Here is a 20095-nt window from a genome sequence, read left to right as displayed (position 1 = left end):
GTTGCTCTAAGGTCCCTCCATGGAGAAACCAGCACACCACCAAGGACTCTTCTAGACTGGAGTAGGGTGCTGAGAAGGACCAGGGCAGCAGGGCCACAGCTCTCCCTGGGATGGAATGGACACTCAGCCCGCTTCCCCTGTATCACCGTGGAACTGAAGCAGTCAGTGGCTTCCAGAACTGGAGGGAGCACAGCAGCACACACCCACGGCAGACCCCAGGGGTGCACTGCAGGAGTACCACCCACAGGTTACCTGTTACCCCTAAATGTCTCCCACCAGACTGCCACCATGATTAAAACACAAGCCACAGGGAAGTTTAGAAACCATTCCTTTCTTTATTAAACATAGCTTGCAAGTGATAAATATTACAAAGTTTTTTTTCTTTTAATCCTTTCTCCAAAAATTAGCTTATTATTTGAATCTGTCACTGCTGAAACGCTCAGCAGCATCTGAAACAGATGGGAGTGTATTTGCCTTTTTGAAAACCAGTTTCTATTGGTCTTAGTTTTTCATTTTATTTCCCAAACACAATGCAGAAAATTAGAATGAGTTAAAAAAAATAAAGGAAACTTAAGAGAGTTGTGCAAAAGGGTCTTGTTCCCCTCCCACCCACCCTATACAGGGAAGGCCAGTCCCCATCCCACCTCCCTGCTCCCCCACCCCCCAACCCCAATCTACCCTTCCACCTTCGCCAAGGCCTCACCCACCACCCTGCGTCCTCTCCAGGCCTTGCCAGCCAACCTACAGAGTGGGAACAGTCAGCCCAGGCCGGGGGGGAACTGGGCTCCTGAGACAGGCTGTGGACAGCTGCCTGCTGGGGGTTCAGAGATCTGAGGCGAGACGGCAAGATGTGGGCTCTGAGCTCTTCTGTCACCCAGACGACAGGGACGTTTCACTTCCTGGAGCTCACAAGGGGACTAAGTAACTAGACCACCGACCTGGGACATTCACTGGTCAACTACCCTTAAGGGCTCTGTGGCTGGTTGTGAGGTCGGCCTTGAGGCCTGGTCCCCGTTTTCAGAGAACTAGAAACTTAGGGGCGGATGTTGTATCACCAGTCTAAGTGATGTTTTAGACATCACTTGTGGGAGCTGCCTCTCCCATATCTAGGTGAACACAAGGGCGCAGGCAGTTCTCCAAGGGCATCACCCACACAGAACCACTTCAACACTTGTCACCTTAATTTCCTCCTTGGTTTTCAGTGCCACATTTTCTCCGCTTCTTTTTTCTTTTTTTTGGTGGGTAGAAAGGAAGCACAGAACTTTCCATCTGGTGGCCGGATGACTTCCCTCTCAGTTCACAGATACACACTGAGGCCCAGACATCTAACTACCAAAAAGGTCACACGGCAGGTCCACAGGAGAGCCCTGATCTCCGCACTGTGCCCTCACTGCCCTCTGCGTGAGTGCTCCTCTCTCTACTCTCTACGGCCCTGGACTGGCCACCCTGGCAAGCACAGAAGCCCAGCTTCCCCTCAGTAGACCTGGCCTAAAACTGCAGATATGTGTGGCTCTCACCTGGTAAGACCCCTGAGGATGTCTTACTAAAAACCCTCTCCATTGTCCCTTGACAATCCACTCTCAAAAGGTCCATGAGATCAGGTTCTCTCTTCTCAGGGGGTGGGGAGGGGTGGGGTGGGGTTAATCCCTTGCATAAGAAAGCTTGACACTGAATTTTGTTATATAGGTATATTGTATAGATGCTGATGCAATCAGAGGAAAAAAAAAACAGTGCAAATACAATTACAATTCATAATACTTGGTTTCGATGCCCCCGGGAACTGCCCCATTCCTCAGCTACCTCCCAACCCCCAGCACTTCCCCACAGTATCAATCTAATGCTGGGGAGTAGGGAGGGTGGGCAGGTTGGGGTAGGGAGTGGGCTCTGCCAAGGCAGTGCTGGTGACCCGGAGGGACTACTCCAGGGTGGGGAGGCAAGGCACAAATTAGGGGTGGGTGGTGGGGGAGGTGGCATCTCTAAGGAGGGGTGGGGTTGGAGCAGCTGCCAGTCTCAGTGTGCTGGGCCCGGCCCACTCCCCTACCCACCCTCCACAGCCCTGCCTCCCTACCCCCTCCCCTTCCCCAGAAACCCTTTTGCACGGATCATACACAAACGGGCACATTACAAAATGACATAACACAGTTTCACAATATCCATGGCTAGGGCTTTTTTTTCTCTTTTTCAGGTTTTTTTTTTTTTTCTACACAATGTACAATTCCTTTTAAATGGATCAAGAAATAGCTTATATACACGAATGAGTCCTTGTTATAACATCTCGGCAGCAAATATCATAAGCTAATGAAGGTCTTGATGGAAGGGAAGGGAGCCTAGGGCGGGGTGGGGGTGGGGTGTGTGGAGAGAAGGGTTATGCCTTCTGGAGGATTGGGGAGAAAAAGGAATGGCTGGGGAAAAGGAACAAAAGTAAAATATCAAGAAGCATCTTTACAAAGCAGTTCTATAGCTAACTCCTTTTAAAGGGGAAAGGAAAGGTAACCAAAGCAGGAAAACATTTATCTCTGTGTCTTAAAAAAAATTGTCTACCATACATATATCCAAAAATGTGGGAAAAATACTTATTCCAGGGATGAAGGGAATCCAGATGCTGTGGTCAAATGACAAAATAAAACTGACAAATAAAGACCTCTGTCTCCCAGGCTTCCCCAAGCCTTACTACTAATCCACCCTTGTCCCATGTTTCGAGGGAGTAAGACACTGTCCATAAATGACTTCAGTGCCTGGAGATGGAGGAATCCAGGCAGAATCAGTGGGATCCACACTCTACCAATGTGCTGAGCTTCAGAGCCCAGGGCTGCGGTGGGGGAGGGTCCTTCCTCCTATCCTTGGGGCACAAGGCTTAGTGTCTGGAAGGCCCAAGGCCTGGGGATGGATTCTAATAATGAGGCTTGGACGGAGACAAGGTCATCAGTGATGAAAAAGCAGAGAACTGAGAAATCGGATGGACGAGGAGACGGAAGGGAGGGAGGAGGTGGAAGGCTAATACTTCACCATGATTAAGACAACCTCACCCCCGTGCTAATCCCTGGGAAGGGTAGGGACACTGGGAGAAGAAGGCGAGGAAATCAAACCTCGGCAATTGAGCAAAGGGTCACAGAGCTACACTAGTCAACAAGCAGCTTTCATGTAACTGACCCTGAGGGGACTCAAACCAGGGAAGACCCACCCTCTCCCGGATGGCCGCAGCACCCAAGTGGGGCTGGACTATGGGCTTTCCTTTCCCTTCTCTCCCCCCATCTCTACACACTGTACTTCCAAACCCCACTCCTAGGTGGCCTGGCTCCCAGGGAAGGGACTCAGCTCAGGGCAGGGACAGCCCCCAGCCAGACGGTATTGCACATTCTCTGTTCCTTACTTTTAATCTCAACTGACAAACGTGGGTACCTTGTACCTCTGAGCACCTCTGAGCTGGGGGAGGGGGAGATGTAACAGAAATGGCACTTCATCATGGGGGGGAGGGTTGGGGGGGAGGCTAGACAGACATGCCAAAAGGCAAGATGACTTGTAAAAAACATTAAGAAAAAAAAAACACAAAAACCCCCACACACTTCCAATTTTGTGGAAGAGAGAAAAGCAAAACCAAATGCTCTTATCCAGTGCTTTCAAAGCACAGAGGGCAAAGAAAAGATGTAAGAATATATCTTTATATATATATATATAATTCTAAAATAATCCCAGACCCAGTTCCATTAACCCCCCTCCCTCTCCCACCACTTACAGTCAGGGGTACCACATTCCCCAGAAAAATACTTGAAACGACCCGACCACTACCTGTCTAGTGTCTCGCTTCCAGATCATTTCACCGCGTGGGGAGCCCAGACACTAGCTGCATCTCTGCTCCTTAATTAAGTGCTCAATGAATTTGGGGGAAGGGAGGAAAGAAAAAAAGCCAGGAAGGCCCGTAGGGCCAGTACAATCACCCACAGTGGCACTGGGGTGCAGAGAGTAGAGGCCAAAGTGGGAAACTGAGCCCGATTTCAGCTCTTTCTCCCACCCCACCCCCAAGTTTTATTGGGAAGATGTGCAGTTTGGGTGTGTGTTAATTTTAAAAGTGCCTTCTTACTTTAAAAAATTATTTAATTTTTAAAAATAAAAATGAGGGAACTTTCTTAGGTGGCTTTTCAAGGGCAAAATATTGAAATCCTCCTCAGACCTCTGCTAGTAACACCCCCAGCACCTCCCACAGCTTCTGGAGCTGGAGGGGCAGGTGGACGCAACCATGAGGGGAGCAGAAGCCCTTACTCTAGGGGGTTTCTCTTACCTGAAACAGCCCCGTCCCCTCCCTCTTCCCCCACAGCGTGGGCAAATGGGATGCTAATCTCCCCAATCACCAGAATAGCAACATTGCACAATTCAATTCATTCTCTATATTAGTAGCGCTTAAGAAAAAAATAAAAATAAAACAAAGCAAAATTAATAGAATTCTGGGGGGGGAAGAAGAATGACTTGTCTCGCAGAGATCCAGAGTTGGTTCTGATCTGAGCAGCCTGGCTCTGAGCTGGTCCTGCAGCTAGTGCAGCAGTGTCAGGGCACGACTCTGACCTGATTAGATGCTCTCACCCTTGCTTCCTGGCTCTCAGGAAGTGAAGGGACAGACACATGTGAGCCTCTCAACTGTTGGGGGAAAAATCCCTTCTTCCTCCTTCTAAGTCTAGGTCCTCCTTTTGTCACCTGACTCACTCATACCCATTCCAACTTCTAGGACACCCAGCAAACTCAACGTGGCAACAGCCATTCCTCTATATTATAGATGGAGCTGTGGTTAGAGGGGGAGGATCAGGATTTTAAAAACGGGGTGGGGTGGGGGAGAATTTTACAAATAAAATAAGATGAAATAATTTTGGGCTAGTTGGCCTGGAATAGACTTCCATGTCCCAATGGGGTCAGAAACCAACTTATACCCCAGGATCCAGAAGGCCAGAACCAGGTCTCGGTCCTCCTTGGCTCACCATCATGCTTACCATTATTTCTCTTTCTCCCCCTCCTCCATGGGTAAATTCCAGAGTGGGGGAGTTTTAAAGCTTCTCCTTCCAGGCTCTTTCCCCTCATTCTTAGAGCCCAACTTCAATTCTAAACACTGCCTCCCAAACAGTCCAGCCCCAACACACCCACAGCTGGCCATTCCTCTGATGCCAACTCTGCCCCGACTCAGGTTAAGTGCACTCAAAACTTCTGCCTCTGCCACTCCCACTCACATCCTACTTGGCAGCTGGGGACCCTGCTGCACTCTGCAATGTTCCTATCATTTCACTGAATGTTATTTGTGTTTACCAAAAAAAAAAAAAAAAAAATAATAATAATAATAAAAAAAGAAAGACTGGTACGCAGAAAGAAAAGGAAAAGATTGGGGGGGGGGAGTTTAACCGTCCACTGAACAAAGGGAAGACACACAACATCATTAAAAATGATAATAATTACAGCATAAAACAGACTTTAGAAACACACGTCAGAGGGCTTAGATTCTCCCCAGGACCTCATCTGACCTCCACCAGAGGCAAAGATCCACTTCACTGTTAAAGAAAACCAGAGCGAGAAGACAGAGTGGCAGGACAGATCGCAGCAGTGTGAAGTAAAGGGGAGGTGGCGGGGCAGGGCGTGTGTTGTTGATTTCTATCTTTTGTCTTCTGTTTCTCTGTTTTGCTTTCCGTGTATGGTAGGCACCAGTACAGGCACTGCATGCGACGGAAGTTGGGGCATGGGAGAGGATTCAAGGGGCAAAGGATTCAAGGTTGGGGCAGGACAAGTGGAACAGGCGTTATTTCTGCCCACTGATGGACTGCGATATAGACCGGGGAGGGATCATGTCTAAAAGGTATTCACGCTGTCGGTCTGCCAGACTGGGGGCTTTGTGTCCTCCGATGCCAGTGTTCAAATACGCAATGTTGACACCTAGATCCAGGAGACAAAAGTGGAGGGCATGCATTAAAGGAGAAATGACATTCCGTTCTGCACTACCTTGGGACTGTTTGGAGATGGGGAGGAAACATTAGAAGTTACTTGCACCTGTCCAGATTTAGCAAGCTTTATTTTGGCAATTACTCCTTCCTACTCCCAAGCTTTAGGCAAACTCTTCCTGAAAATGCAATCCTACCAGAAATGACATACATAGTCCTGATGGTATAGGACACAGTGGTGACAGGGAAATGATCAAACAAAGATACAGAATCACTGAATCTGCTTTGGCCCACTGATTATGAAGCATTCAAACAAGATACCTGACTCTGCTGTCCTGGCCAAAAGAAATCAATAACTGCATGTCCATTAGACATGACAAGCACATGAGATGCTAAATTTATAATGGTAGAGATCTATGCTGTTTTTGCCACCAAAATCCTATTGCATTATAACTGATATGAAATATGAATTTAGCAGACATGCTAATAAGAGTAAGAAGTATGCCCAAAAGCAAAGGATGGAATAATTCAGCTAAAGGGGCTGTTTAAGAACTGTGAATAACCAGCTGACCCCCAAGAAAAGTTCTCAAATCCTTACCTGGCATACCAAGGAGGCCACCTGGCACAGACAATTGGGGTGCCTGTGCAAAATTTGAAAGCATAGAGCGGGCAGATGTGGGTATGCCACGCTGGAGGCTGCTCTGGGGCTGTGGAGCCTGCAACAATGGAGACAAATAATGTAACTTTGCCAAGATGGAAGGATAACTGGATGGAAAGAAGAGTGGTATGATTTACCACAGGAGGCAGGCCAAACTGGGATACATGGGTGATGAGTCCTTGAGAGAAATCAGGATTAGGGAAATAGTTCCTCACCTGTCGAAGTGTATGATGTCTCATGATGGTCTCTTGTTTACTGACACTGGACACAGCTGGAGCCGTAGTGGGGGAGAGGGCTGCCTGCTGCTGTAATCGCTGTTCAATTTCCTGTTGGGAGTCATCACATCAGTTTGGAAGGACAGTACCCCATTTCTTTTTCTTTTTTTTTTTTTTTTTAGATTATTTATTTGACAGAGATACACAGTGAGAAGGAGAGACAGAGAGAAAGGTTTTCCTTCCATTGGTTCACTCCCCAGATGGCTGCAACGGCTGGAGCTGCGCCGATCCGAAGCCAGGAGCCAGGAGCCAGGAGCCAGGAGCTTATTCCTAGTCTCCCATGAGGGTGCAGGGGCCCAAACACTTGGTCCATCTTCTACTGCTTTCCCAGGCCATAGCAGAGAGCTGGACTGGAAGAGGGGCAGCTGGGACTAGAACCGGCGCCCATATGGGACGCTGGCGCCACAGACGGAGGATTAACCTACTGCGCCACAGTGCCAGTCCCAAGTACTCCATTTCTTAACCAGAAAACCTAGATGTTTTCTTATCTCTAATGTTGCCAGTTAGTTTGGGGGATATAGAAAAGGCAAGAGATTGGTGGGGGTGGCTGTCCTGAGATTTTCAGGTACAAGCAGCCAACTTGCTTTACTGATTAAAGGATTCTCTTTCTGTTCAGGAAAGCAAGCTCTCACAAGCTGGCAGGAGGAAGCTGTGTAGGGGCAATGAGCTTACTAATGTAATTAAAGCTTGTGAATTATGAGTGATTTTTGATCCTTGCCTATTTATTTTCCAGAAGATTCATGATGCTACTCCAAGGAGTCTAACTGGTAACAAATTGGGAATGTGAATTTCCTAACACATTTTCCACTCTTCAAGATCTTCTGTAGCTACTACAGATGGTCACATACTCTATCCAGCACCAATATTCTTCAATGGGCTACTTTATAGTACACACTTTCCTTTGTCAGATATGGACTCCAGACATTCGCTTCCCTCAGATTTCTATTCCAAATATAAATTCCTCCCACCAAAATCCATGGTTTGAGGACAAAATGAAGCTAAGAGGGATTTCTTTAGTGCAATGGAAAAGTTACTAGTCTCAAGACTTTTGTTCCTTTTCCTAAACCTCACCCATGTTACTATGCTCCTACCTAATCAAAAATAGTCAAATGGAAATAGGAAATACAGAATGATAAAGATAAAAGGAAACCTAGGCTCCAAGGTCCACAAGTCTTTGTAGGTAACATGAAAAACTCCTCCTGGCTCCAGCCATTGTGGCCATCTGTGGAGTGACCCAGCGGATGGAAGACCTCCCTCTCTCTCTCTGCTTCTCCTCTCTGTGTAATTCTGACTTTTAAGTAAATAAATAAATCTTAAAAAAAAAAAAACAACCCAAACTGTACAACTGACTGCTGGGCAGGAGTCAGAATTCTTACCTGTTCCTGCTGAAGGGCTTTAACAAAAGCATTTTTCAGTCGGTTGGTGTGTTCAGCTTTTAGGGCCTTCTTCTGGTTGGAGGTCATACACTGCTCGCACAGAATCTTACCATTCTTTTCTTGCTTCCAGTGAGGGGTGAAATCTGTACGGCACTGGGCACACACAAAGGGTTCGACCCGCAGAAGTGAGGCACAGCTTTTGCCTAGATGCCAACAGAAAAAACACAACGGCTTCACATCTCCTATCTTCTCATCAAACAGCACCTTTCCAGGAGTCTGTTCTGTTGAACTAAGAGAGGACTCTACAAAAATACTCTACAATTTATAAAATACTTTCAATAAAACAAAAATTTCATTTCATTTTAACAACATCACTTTAAGGAGTTCAGACAGTACCATCTTTCCTTACAAATGAGGAAACGGTCTAAGAAATAAAACAACTCCTAAATGACAAGAGCTGGGAAAAAGAATCCATGTTTTCTGATTTTCTACTTTATCACCTTGAGAAGAAAATACTGTTGTCAATTCAGAGTCAAAGGACTCCATGGAACTCAAGCAATCCTTTCACTGCTTCACATCTCCTGACTCTAGACTATCCTTATCCCTGATACATACATTCATGATTTTAGTTATCAGCGTCTGAATTAGTCACCTTGTGATCTGTTTATAGCCAATACTGAGTCCTCTAGGGGCTTTCCTTGCCTGTAAGATGTTCTCACAAGTCTGTAGTTTGGAAAATTTAACAACTTCTGTAAGTTTAGACTATATGGTGTTAAAACTCTACAGTCTGGGCTGGCACCGCGGCTCACTAGGCTAATCCTCCCCCTGCGGCATCGGCACCCCGGGTTCTAGTCCCGGTCGGGGCGCCGGATTCTGTTCTGGTTGCCCCTCTTCCAGTCCAGCTCTCTGCTGTGGCCTGGAAAGGCAGTGGAGGATGGCCCAAGTGTTTGGGCCCTGCACCCACATGGGAGACCAGGAGGAAACACCTGGCTCCTGGCTTCGGATCAGCGCAGCGCCAGCCGTAGCGGCCATTTGGGGGGTGAACCAACAGAAGGAAGACCTTTCCCTCTGCCTCTCTCTAACTCTGCCTGTCAAAAAAAAACAGCTCCATAGTCTGGCTCAGTGATATTTTATGGCTTTTCTGTGGCCATACTTAGTTATCTATGTCAGTATGTGTATTTTCTCAACTACAAATGTTCAAAGGACAGGGATCAATTATGGTAATTCACCACAATGCCAAATATTGATATTAAAAACAAGTTCTAACCATCAAATTATATATGTATCACATTAAGCACCATTTAAGAGAAATATACTGTAAAAAATATGTAAATACACAAAATAATCAATAAAACTTAATATATATACAATTTTCAAGATTTATTTATTTTAAAAGCAGAGTGACAGAGACACAGAGAGAGAGAGATCATCCATCTGCTAGTTCATTCACCAAAATGGCTGCAATGACTGGGGCTGGGCCAGGCTGAAGCCAGGAGCCTGGAACTTCTTCCAGATCTCCCACCATCAGTGGCAGGGACACAAGCACTTGGGCCATCCTCTGCTATGTTCCCAGGTATACTAGCAGAGAGCTGGATCAGAAGCAGAGCAACTCAGATTTGAACTGGTGCTCCGATATGGGATTCCAGCACTGTAAGCAGTGGCTTAAACCACTATGGCTTAACAACACTGCCCCCACAATAAAAATATGAAGCCTAAGATACACACATACAAAAAAGTTCTTCTGATATGTTGCTCCCCCAACAGCCTGTAAATAAGAGATGGGTAGCAGTTTCGCAATAGTAAAAAGAAACTATTTAATATTGCACAGTACTCTGATACTCTGCTTAAGTTAATCAGGCTTGACAACCTATTGCTTAGATAAGGAGACTGATTAGCAGAAATATCTTACCTTGGCTGTCAATGACACTCTGTACGACTTCTTCTAAGCCCACCATGTAGATGAACTCACTATTGGCTGCACTAGGCAGGAAGTGAAGCAAGGGAGCAGGAGGTTTTGGGGGTGGGATCTCCAGGAGTGTCTTTTCCAGCTGTTTGCGAAGAGCCAGTTTGGCTGCAGCCTGTGAGTTGGCAGCATCAGTCATGGCGCTAGGGCTTGGAAGTGGTGAAGACACTCTGTTCACGGTCCCTGGCTGAATATGGGAAGCAAGGTTCATGTAGATGGCAGAGGATGTTGTGCGCTGACAGGGAACAGAAGAACTTGACTGCTAAAATAGATTGAGAATAGTTATCATTGATGGCTGGTATATGGGAGATAGGACCAATACATGCATTCTTGGCAGAGGACTCTATCCGATCCTAATTTGGACTACTTAACTTTCCCAAGATAGGAAGTGAGCAACTTATTCACTGCAAAAGATCTGTTAAGAGAAAAATAAAGACTGGGGATGCTTTCTGTCATGCATCTTCTAGATCCTTCTCTGTGTTGCTAGAATATATTGGCTTACGGCTACTCTGCTATATATCCTCTCTCCCCACTAATATTCACATGTAATTCCTCAAAGCTTCCACTTTTGGGAATGCTCAATTCAACCTCCATTCACCTTACCCTTGTCATAGAATTTCTCTATGTACAGAAATTATGGGTACTTCAAAAGAAAAGCAAATAAACAATTTCTATTTCCACATCATAATTCTCTTACTGGTTGGTAATTGATGGCAGGATTCATGTTGGGTGTTGTGGTGCGTACAAGGCCAGGCTTAGGTGGGCCCCGCTGACCCTGTAGCTGGGCTGGGTTTGGTGCAATAACACGCTGAGACATCAACATGTGTGGGAGGGTGGTATTGGTTGCTGAACGGATGACACTATGACCCTGAAGGGGAAGAGAAAAAACTAGTCACAGGTGGTAATAAAGCCTCACAAAATGCAAAAGGAGAGAACACTGCCTAAAACATACGTAGTTGAATAGAAACACAGGAGTAACATAGTCAGGTTTGGTAATTTCATCTAATGATCTATGGAAATTGACCACCACTGTATACCCTGATTCATAAGAAATTCCTGGCTTTTTTGGTAATAACTCTCTAATCTTGTATGATTAGAGAGTTTAAAAATGATCAAACCCTTCTCTAGAGAAGCTGGAAACCTTTCCTAGAGAAGAAAAACGAGAGTGGCAGACGCAGGCTGTTCACCCTTCTACTGCAGACTCAGCTATGTCATAAAGGATCAACAGGACTGTCTGTAGTGGTAACACCCCTATCATGGCCAGATTCTTCCATCACCACCAGAAAAGCCCTAAAAGAGAGTGAATAGACTGGGCCCTTCAACACTATGATCCTACTGTGGGTCACATACCTGTAATGTTCTCAAATTCTGAGGTTCAACCCCTTGGGCCCCAGGCCGGGAGGGAAGCTTGGATAAGCCCTGTTGTCCCACATGGGCAGGAGACGGCTGAACAATAGATGCTGCATTCTGTACAACTGGAGTCTGGGAGAGGGAAGAGAAAATGAGACTGTGAAAAAGGCCACCAATTACAGGAGGGACTCGGATACATTTCTAGACTTTCAAATTCCTTGTCAATGTGAAGCTCCTGTTCACCAGGAGGAAAAAATGAGAAAAATGGAATCAAGATTTTCATGATTAAAGTCTAAGACAGAAAAGAAATCACTGCTTCTAGAGACTAATAGAAGCTACATACAGAGAAGAATGAGCCAGGCTGGGCAGCCCATTCTCAAACGATCTTTTCTTTCTTTCCTCTAGTCCCTTGTTTCTGGGGTGTATTACCTTCTGGACTACATTCTCTTTCTGTAGTTGACTCTGTCTCAGTTTCTTTAATAGCACCAGTCGGGCTTCTTCCAATCGTAGCTCATCTCGCAGCTGCTTGATGAGCTGCTGCCGTTCCTCAATGCCTTTCCCCTAAGGAAACAAGGAGACCGTCAGTGATGGCAACAGGTATCCAGAATCCCTTCCTGCAAGGGCTGATCCTGACTTGTTAGGCTTGAAACCTTCAGCATCCATACAAAAGCAGAAGTGATGACAGGATTATCTTTGTTATCTCTGGGGAGTGGTACAGTGTCTGAACATTCAGTAGGCACTAAATGACCACAGGGAGACACTGTTTTCTAAATATTTTAAAGCCATTTTCCCCTAGCTAACCTTAGGAGTCTCTCTATAGTGTAAGACTCTGGATAGAATGTAGAGAGTATCCTTCCAGCCAAGTGCTTACTTTATGTGACTTGAATTATAAATTTTTCATTTTCCAAATATAAATTACATTAAGTATACTTGCTTATATATGCTTTTTCAAACTACCTTCTCTAAGAGTTCCTTCTAAAAGAGTACATCCATGAAACTGAAAGTTAAAGAGTTTATAAATAGGTAGTTATTTGGATAAAAAAGTAAACACTCAATAACCAACCAGAATAAAGATTCTTACAGAATTAAAAGAAACAGAAATAGTATGAAATGGAGAACATTCAATCTTCTTACCTTAAACATCTCTAGGTTGGCTGCTTTAAGTCTTTCTTCCATTCGGGAGCTAGAACGAGGACTGGAAGCCTCATTGTCAGACAAAACAATGATATCTGGAGACGGAGTTAGCCTTCCTCGATCAGGCTCACTAAATGAAAAAAGGAAAAATTAAGGTATTTCCAACAGTGAGGTTCATAAAAATGTTAAAGAATTTTTTTTTCAGGGGCCAGCGCTGTGGCACAGTGGGTTAATGCCCTGGCCTGAAGCACTGGCATCCCATATGGGCGCCAGTTCGAGATCCGACTGCTCCACTTCTGATCCAGCTCTCTGCTATGGCCTGGGAAAGCAGTGGAAGATAGTCCAAGTCCTTGGGCCCCTGCACTTGTGTGGGAGACTCAGAAGAAGCTCCTGGCTCCTGGCTTCGGATCAGCACAGCTCCGGCCATTGTGGCCAACTGGGGAGTGAACCATTGGAGGGAAGACCTCTCTCTCTTTCTGCCTCTCCTCTCTCTGTGTAACTCTTTCAAATAAATAAATAAATAAATAAATCTTTAAAAAATCTTTTTTCAGGGCCAGTGCTATGGCATAGCAGGTAAAGCCACCACCTGCAGTGCCGGCATCCCATATGGGCACTGGTTTGAGTCCCAGCTGCTCCACTTCTGATCCAGCTCTCTGCTATGGCCTAGGAAAGCAGCAGAAGATGGCCCAAGTTCTTGGGCCCCTGCACCCATGTGAGAGATCTAGAAGAATCTCCTGGCTCCTTCCTGGCTTCAGACTGGTGCAGCTCCAGTCACTGCGGAAGCCAGCACCTTCACCTGCTGTGCCATAGCGCCAGCCCGAGGGACTCAGGTCTTAAGCTATCACCTGCTGCCTCCCAAGCACATTAACAGAAACCTCAGTCAGGAAGGCCGAGGCAGGACTAAATCCCAGGCACTCCGATATGGAATGCAGGTGCCCCCAACAATGGATCCTGCTATACCACAGTGCCCTTACCTCTAAGGAATTTAGATGTTAAATATTCTGAGATTTTGCTATTATTTCCATCGTGGTGTCTTTATCCTAAGAGTTAAGGGTGAAGCAGAACAGACCTAAATTCCTCTGAATTTTTTTCCATGTAGAAAAAAAAATTTTTTTTAAACTTATTTATTTAAAGTCTGCTTGTTCACTCCTCAATTGACTGCAATGGATGGGGAGTGAACTAGTGGATTGGAAGATCTTTCTCTGCCTTTCAAGTAAATAAATATAAATTCAAAACATAAACTCTGTATGATAAGAACACTTATTTCTTGTTTCTTTTTTTAATTTTTAACTTTTTGGACAGGCAGAGTGGATAGTGAGAGAGAAAGAGACGGAGAGAAAGGTCTTCCTTTTGCCGTTGGTTCACCCTCCAATGGCTGCCACGGCTGGCGCGCTGCAGCTGGCACACCGCACTGATCCGAAGGCAGGAGCCAGGTGCTTCTCCAGGTCTCCCATGGGGTGCAGGGCCCAAGCACTTGGGCCATCCTCCACTGCCTTCCCGGGCCACAGCAGAGAGCTGGCCTGGAAGAGGGGCAACCGGGAAAGAATCCGGCGCTCCGACTTGTTTCTTTTTTTTTTTTTTTAAGATCTTTATTTATTAAGAGTTACAGAGAAAAGGAGAGACAGAGAAAGGTCTTCCATCCACTGGTTCACTCCCAACACGGGTGCAGAGGCCCAAGAAAGAAGCACATCATCTTCTGCTTTCCCAGGCCACAGCAGAGAGCTGGATCAGAAGAGGAATAGCTGGGACTTGAACCGGTGAATATGTAGGATGCCAACCCTGGAGGTGGAGGCTTAGCCTACTAAGTCACAGCACTGGCACCCTCTTGTTTCTATCTTAAAGCCAGTCATTATCTTTATATCTCTGTCCCTGTGCCCTCTGGGACAAAATTATTTGTTTGAATGTAAAGCAACAGGGATCTTCCCATTCACTGGTTTATTCCACAAATGCCTGCAACAGCAGCTGGGGCTGGGTCAGGCCAATGCAGGACCAAGAACTCAATCGGGATCTCCCATATGGGTAGCAAGAACTCAAGTACTTGAGCCTTCTAGGGTGCACATCAGCAGGAACTGGAAACGGAGTCAGGGCTCAAACCAAAGAACTCCTGATATGGGATACAGGGGACACAAGTGGCATCTTAGACTTTTTTTTTTTTTTTGACAGGCAGAGTTAAGACAGTGAGAGAGAGAGACAGAGAGAAAAGTCTTCCTTCTGTTGGTTCACCCCCCAAATGGCCGCTATGGGCAGTGCATTGAGCCAATCCAAAGCCAGGAGCCAGGTGCTTCCTCCTGGTCTCCCATGTGGGTGCAGGGCCCAAGCACTTGGGCCATCCTCCGCTGCTCTCCCGGGCCACAGCAGAGAGCTGGACTGGAAGAGGAACAACCGGGACAGAATCCTGTGCCCCAACCAGGACTTGAACCCGGGGTGCCAGTGCCGCAGGGGGAGGATTAGCCTAGCGAGCCACGGCGCTGGCACTAGTGGCATCTTAACCACTGTGCCAATCATCAATTGCCCCTTACACAGATTTTTTTTTTTTTAAGATTTATTCATTTGAAAGAGTTAGAGGAAGAGACAGAGAGATTTTCCATATGCTGGTTCATTTCCCAGACGGCCACAAAAGCTCAAGCGAAAGTCAGGATCTTCTTCCAGGTTTTGCTTGGGCCAGTGTTTTTCCTAGGCCATTAGCAGGGAGTTGGAATGGAAGTGAAGCAGCTGGGACTTGAACTGGTGCCCATATGCAATGTCAGAGTTGCAGGTGGTGACTTTACCCACTATGCCATCCCTACCCCCCAGATTTTGATAAATATTCTAAAATGATTGTTCTCTCTGTAACTCATTATTCATTGAACTGTCATTAGTTACATGGAAGCTCAAGAAGGAAATGGCTAGCTTTATGGGGGAAGAAGGGCAAAAGCAGTAGAACCTAATCATTTATCCTAGGTACAGATGGTAACATGGTCCTGGCTATATGAGGATTTACAAGAAAGGCAGTTATATGAACCTCAATGAAAGTCTATCCTGTCAAACTAAATAACCGGCAAAAGAAGGCCTGAAAAAAGAAAAATTACCAAGTACAGACTTTTGAAGGAAGACTGAACCTGGATAATTACATATAGGAAACTTGCACCTATTTGCCAGAAAGAAACTATCTAGAAATTACTCTTTTTTTTTTTTTTTTTTTTTTTTTTTTAAGACAGAGTTACAGACACAAAAGGAAAGACAGAGAGAGAACCCTAGATGGACACAATGACCAGGGCTGGGCAAGGCTGGATCCAGGATCCAGGAGCTTTTTTCAGGTATCCCACGTGGGTGCAGTGGCCTATGCACTTGGGTCATGCTCCACTGCTTTCCCAGGCACATTAGCAAGGAGCTGGATCAGAGTGGAACAGCCAGGACTTGAACTGAGACCCATATGGTATAACCTGCTATGCTACAAAACTGGCACCTAGAAGTTACTTATTACTAAACCTATTTATTCTGTAAAATTTGTTTTGGTCTTTCTGGGGGCTAGGTTTCTTTCTGCAGATAATGAAAAATGGCACTCAATGTTTAAGAGTTAACTAATGGTTGGCACCGTGACTCACTAGGCTAATCCTTCGCCTTGCGGCTCCGGCATACCGGGTTCTAGTCCCGGTCGGGGCGCCAGATTCTGTCCAGTTGCCCCTCTTCCAGGCCAGCTCTCTGCTGTGGCCAGGGAGTGCAGTGGAGGATAGCCCAAGTGCTTGGGCCCTGCACCCCATGGGAGACCAGGATAATACCTGGCTCCTGCCATCGGATCAGCGCGGTGCGCTGGCTGCGGTGGCCATTAGAGGGTGAACCAATGGCAACAGAAGACCTTTCTCTCTGTCTCCCTCTCACTGTCCACTCTGTCAAAAAAAAAAAAAAAAAAAAAACAAAAAAAACAAAACAAAAAAAACCAAAAAAAAACTGGAAACTGCCTTGTATTCTCAAGCCATTGATTGTACTTTCTATTTAATCTCTGATTTCAAAGATATCTTACTAGTTCCCACTTTTCTTGAGATTGTCCCTGTTGTCAGGAGTATATGGTTCTAGGGCAATGAGTTTTTAGGCTTATTTGAACACATTACATTTGCAGATCATTAGTCATGAGAGCCTCTCCACTATTTCTCAGAGCTTACTGTCTCAGATACTGTTGGGATAGGATTTTTTTTTTTTAAAGTCTGTTCATTCTTAATTATGTGAAAGGCAGAGCTAACAGATTATCTTTCATCTGCTGATTCACTCCCCAAATGGCCCAAACGGATGACCTAGGCCAAAGCCAGGAGTCAGAACTCCATCTTGGTCACTCACACAGATGGCAGGGACCCAAGTACTTGACCCATCATATGCTGCCCTTAGGGTGCACATTACCAGGAAGCTGCATCAGATGCAGAGGCCAATATGTGATGCATACTGTGTCCCAAGTGGCAGTTTAACCTGTACTACACCACCTGCATGGGACATGGATGTCTTCTGAACAAGACATCCCTGGAAAAGACATCCCTGGATGGGACAGGCATTCAATACCTCAGTGGTTCAATTGGAATTACTAAAATAAACTAAACTTAGCTGATAAAATAGAATAGTGGGTCAAAGTGAGGAGAATGGCTTGTAAACTAACAAATTTGTATGGATGGCTATATTACCTTGTTGGTTATGGACATAGCAAACTGAGAATATAGAATTATACGAAAAGGGGCCACTAGAGGGAGAAAAGATTCTTTCATTCTCAAACTCAAAGTTCCTGGAACCCTATTTAGGTCAGGCTTGAAAAAACTGTTTATATTTTCTGTGTGCAACATACATAACATTTCTATATTTCTTTATCCCCTTCATCCCTAATGTTAACATGCATGAACAATTTTGAGGTCTGGAAAATTTCCCATTCTCCACTTGATTTCTCAATGCATATCACTCACTCTGGTCCTGGTTAGATCCATAACTTTTAGAAGATTCTTCCCATATTTGAGGTGGGGAGAAAGAGGGTCAAGAAGAAACACAGACAAACTGAATGAACACTCCTATCTACTGGTTTACTCCCCACATGCAATGAGCAGACTGGGTCAGACTGGAGCTAAAACTCAATCTAGGTCTCTCATGTTGAGTGGCAGCAATCTGGTTCCTGAGTCAGTACTGCTGACTGCATTAGCAGGAAACTGGAGTCAGAAGATGGAGGCAGTTATTGGACCCAGGCACTTAGGTATGCAACACAGGAACCATTAAGGTCTTAAAACACAAGGCCTGTCCTTCTCCTGTGTGTTTCTCTCTCTTTTTAAAGATTTATTTATTTGCAAGACAGAGTTATAGAGAAAGAGAGACAGAGAGAGATATCCTCCATCCTGGTTCACTCCCCAAACAGCCACAATGACCACGGCCAGGCCAGGCCAAAACCAAGAGATTCTTCCAGAGCCTCTCACATGGGTACAAGGACCTAGAGATTTGAGCCATCCTCCGCTACTTTCCCAGGCACATTAGCATGGAGCTGGATTGCAAGTGGAGCAGCCAGGACTCAAACCAGCATCCATATGGGATTTTGGTGCTGCAGGCTTAACCCACTGCACCACAACGCTGGCCCATTCTGTGTGTTATTTTTCAACTTGAGAGGCAGAGAAAGAGATGTGGGTCTTGTGATTCAATGGCTTAAGCTGCTGCTTCCTGCATCTCACGTTGGAGTTCTAGTTTTTCTTTTCCTTTTTTTTTTTTTTTTTTTTACAGGCAGAGTGGACAGTGAGAGAGAGAGACAGAGAGAAAGGTCTTCCTTTGCCGTTGGTTCACCCTCCAATGGCCGCCGCGGCCGGCACGCTGCGGCCGGCGCATCGCGCTGATCCGATGGCAGGAGCCAGGAGCCAGGTGCTTTTCCTGGTCTCCCATGGGGTGCAGGGCCCAAGCACCTGGGCCATTCTCCACTGCACTCCCGGGCCACAGCAGAGAGCTGGCCTGGAAGAGGGGCAACCGGGACAGAATCCGGCGCCCCGACCGGGACTAGAACCCGATGTGCCGGCGCCACTAGGCGGAGGATTAGCCTAGTGAGCCGCGGCGCCGGCTTCTTTTCCTTTGTAAAAGATGTATTTGAAGGGCAAAGCAAGAGCGAGAGCGAGAGGCAGACAGGAAAAGACAGAGAAAGAGATCGTCCATCTGCTGGTTCACACCCCAAATACCCACAAGAGCCAAGAGCATGGGCTAAGCTACAGCCAAGAGCATGGACTCTATCTGGGTCTCCCATTGGGTAGCAGGGGCCTAAGCACTTGGGCCATCTTCCACTGCCTTTCCAGGTACATCAGCAGGGAGCTGGAACAGAAGTAGAGCAGCTGGGACACAAACCAGCATTCTAATATGTGATGCCAGCACCACAGATGGCAGCTCAACCTGGTTTTAGCGTGGACCGTATCTGGTTGTTTTGGCCATTCTGGGTGTGTTGCTACCTCTCTCAATCTGCCTTTAAAATATAAAAGATTATTTCTAAGGTAAGGAATTATTTTATTGCTCAAATCTATTAGGGACTCCCAAGAACCAAGATATGCAGAGACATTTCTGGATAAAAGATTCTGGAAGTGTGTAACATTATCAGGAAATCTTATCTGAGAACACAAAATGATATTCTCAGATATAATCAGATCCATATTAGAAAAATAGTACAGAAAACATAAAGCCTAAATCAAGTCTTACTCCTCCAAAAACAAAAAAAACACAACAGAGACCCTGTCTTCATGTGTTAAACATTCAAGGAAAGAAACTGCTATGCTCCTTTCCCAAACACACATGATTTGCAGTATCTGGGGTTCTTAATATTATTAAAGTCCAACTTGCTGCTGAAAGTTGTGACTCAGTCTGGCAGATTTTCCTTATTTTCATCCCGGTAGTAAAAATAACTAAACACAAAGAACTGCTGTTGTATCTCTAGCATTTGAAAATAAAAATAGAATTGGTTTCACACATACTTTATTTCATAGATACCATAACTTTCCTAAATGAGAGCAAAATAAGATGTTTAGGCAACATGGCTACATGTGAAGAACTCTTCTATCCTCCTGCTTTCATTTTATGCATTTTCTTTTTAAAGAGTTTTTATTTGAGAGGTAGAGTTACAAAGAGAAAGAGGAAGAGAACAAGCGAGGAAGGTCTTCAATCTGTTGGTATCCCACTTTCCCCTCCCCCACCGCGCCAACTAGCTGCAAGGGCGGGAGCTGGGAGGATCCAAAGCCAGGAGCCAGAATCCTCCCCTGGTCTCCCCTGTGGATACAGGGGCCCAAGCAGCCAGGACTCGAACCAGTGCCCACATGGGATGCCAGTGACGCAGGTAGATATCAATCCACCATGCCACAGCACCAGTCCTTTTACCTATCTTTTAATCCTATTAAAAAAACAATGGGGGCCGGCGCCGCGGCTCACTAGGCTAATCCTCCGCCTAGCGGCGCCGGCACACCGGGTTC

The 20095-nt window shown here is 45.8% G+C and overlaps 1 protein-coding gene across 9 annotated transcripts in view; it reads right to left on the bottom strand.

Moving 5' to 3' along the window:
* Window positions 1–2142: 2142 nt before the first annotated feature.
* Window positions 2143–20095, bottom strand: part of GATAD2B (GATA zinc finger domain containing 2B) — a 109824-nt gene continuing 91871 nt past the window's right edge. For 8 of the 9 annotated variants that reach the window (XM_051857277.2, XM_051857273.2, XM_051857275.2 and 5 more), the window contains 9 exons: window positions 12666–12795; window positions 11961–12092; window positions 11532–11663; window positions 10879–11049; window positions 10128–10443; window positions 8219–8421; window positions 6783–6893; window positions 6508–6625; window positions 2143–5904 (listed from right to left, as the gene is read on the bottom strand). In XM_051857277.2, coding sequence (XP_051713237.1) covers window positions 5771–5904; window positions 6508–6625; window positions 6783–6893; window positions 8219–8421; window positions 10128–10443; window positions 10879–11049; window positions 11532–11663; window positions 11961–12092; window positions 12666–12795 — 1447 coding nt within the window. In that variant the 3' untranslated portion in view covers window positions 2143–5770. The remainder of the gene's footprint in view (window positions 5905–6507; window positions 6626–6782; window positions 6894–8218; window positions 8422–10127; window positions 10444–10878; window positions 11050–11531; window positions 11664–11960; window positions 12093–12665; window positions 12796–20095) is intronic. The other variant, XM_017345861.3, reaches the window with a different exon arrangement.

Source organism: Oryctolagus cuniculus, chromosome 7, assembly GCF_964237555.1.
Source record: "Oryctolagus cuniculus chromosome 7, mOryCun1.1, whole genome shotgun sequence".
NCBI lineage: Eukaryota > Metazoa > Chordata > Mammalia > Lagomorpha > Leporidae > Oryctolagus > Oryctolagus cuniculus.
The sequence above is the reverse complement of the archived record's forward strand: the minus strand, read 5'-3'. Positions and strand labels throughout refer to the sequence as shown.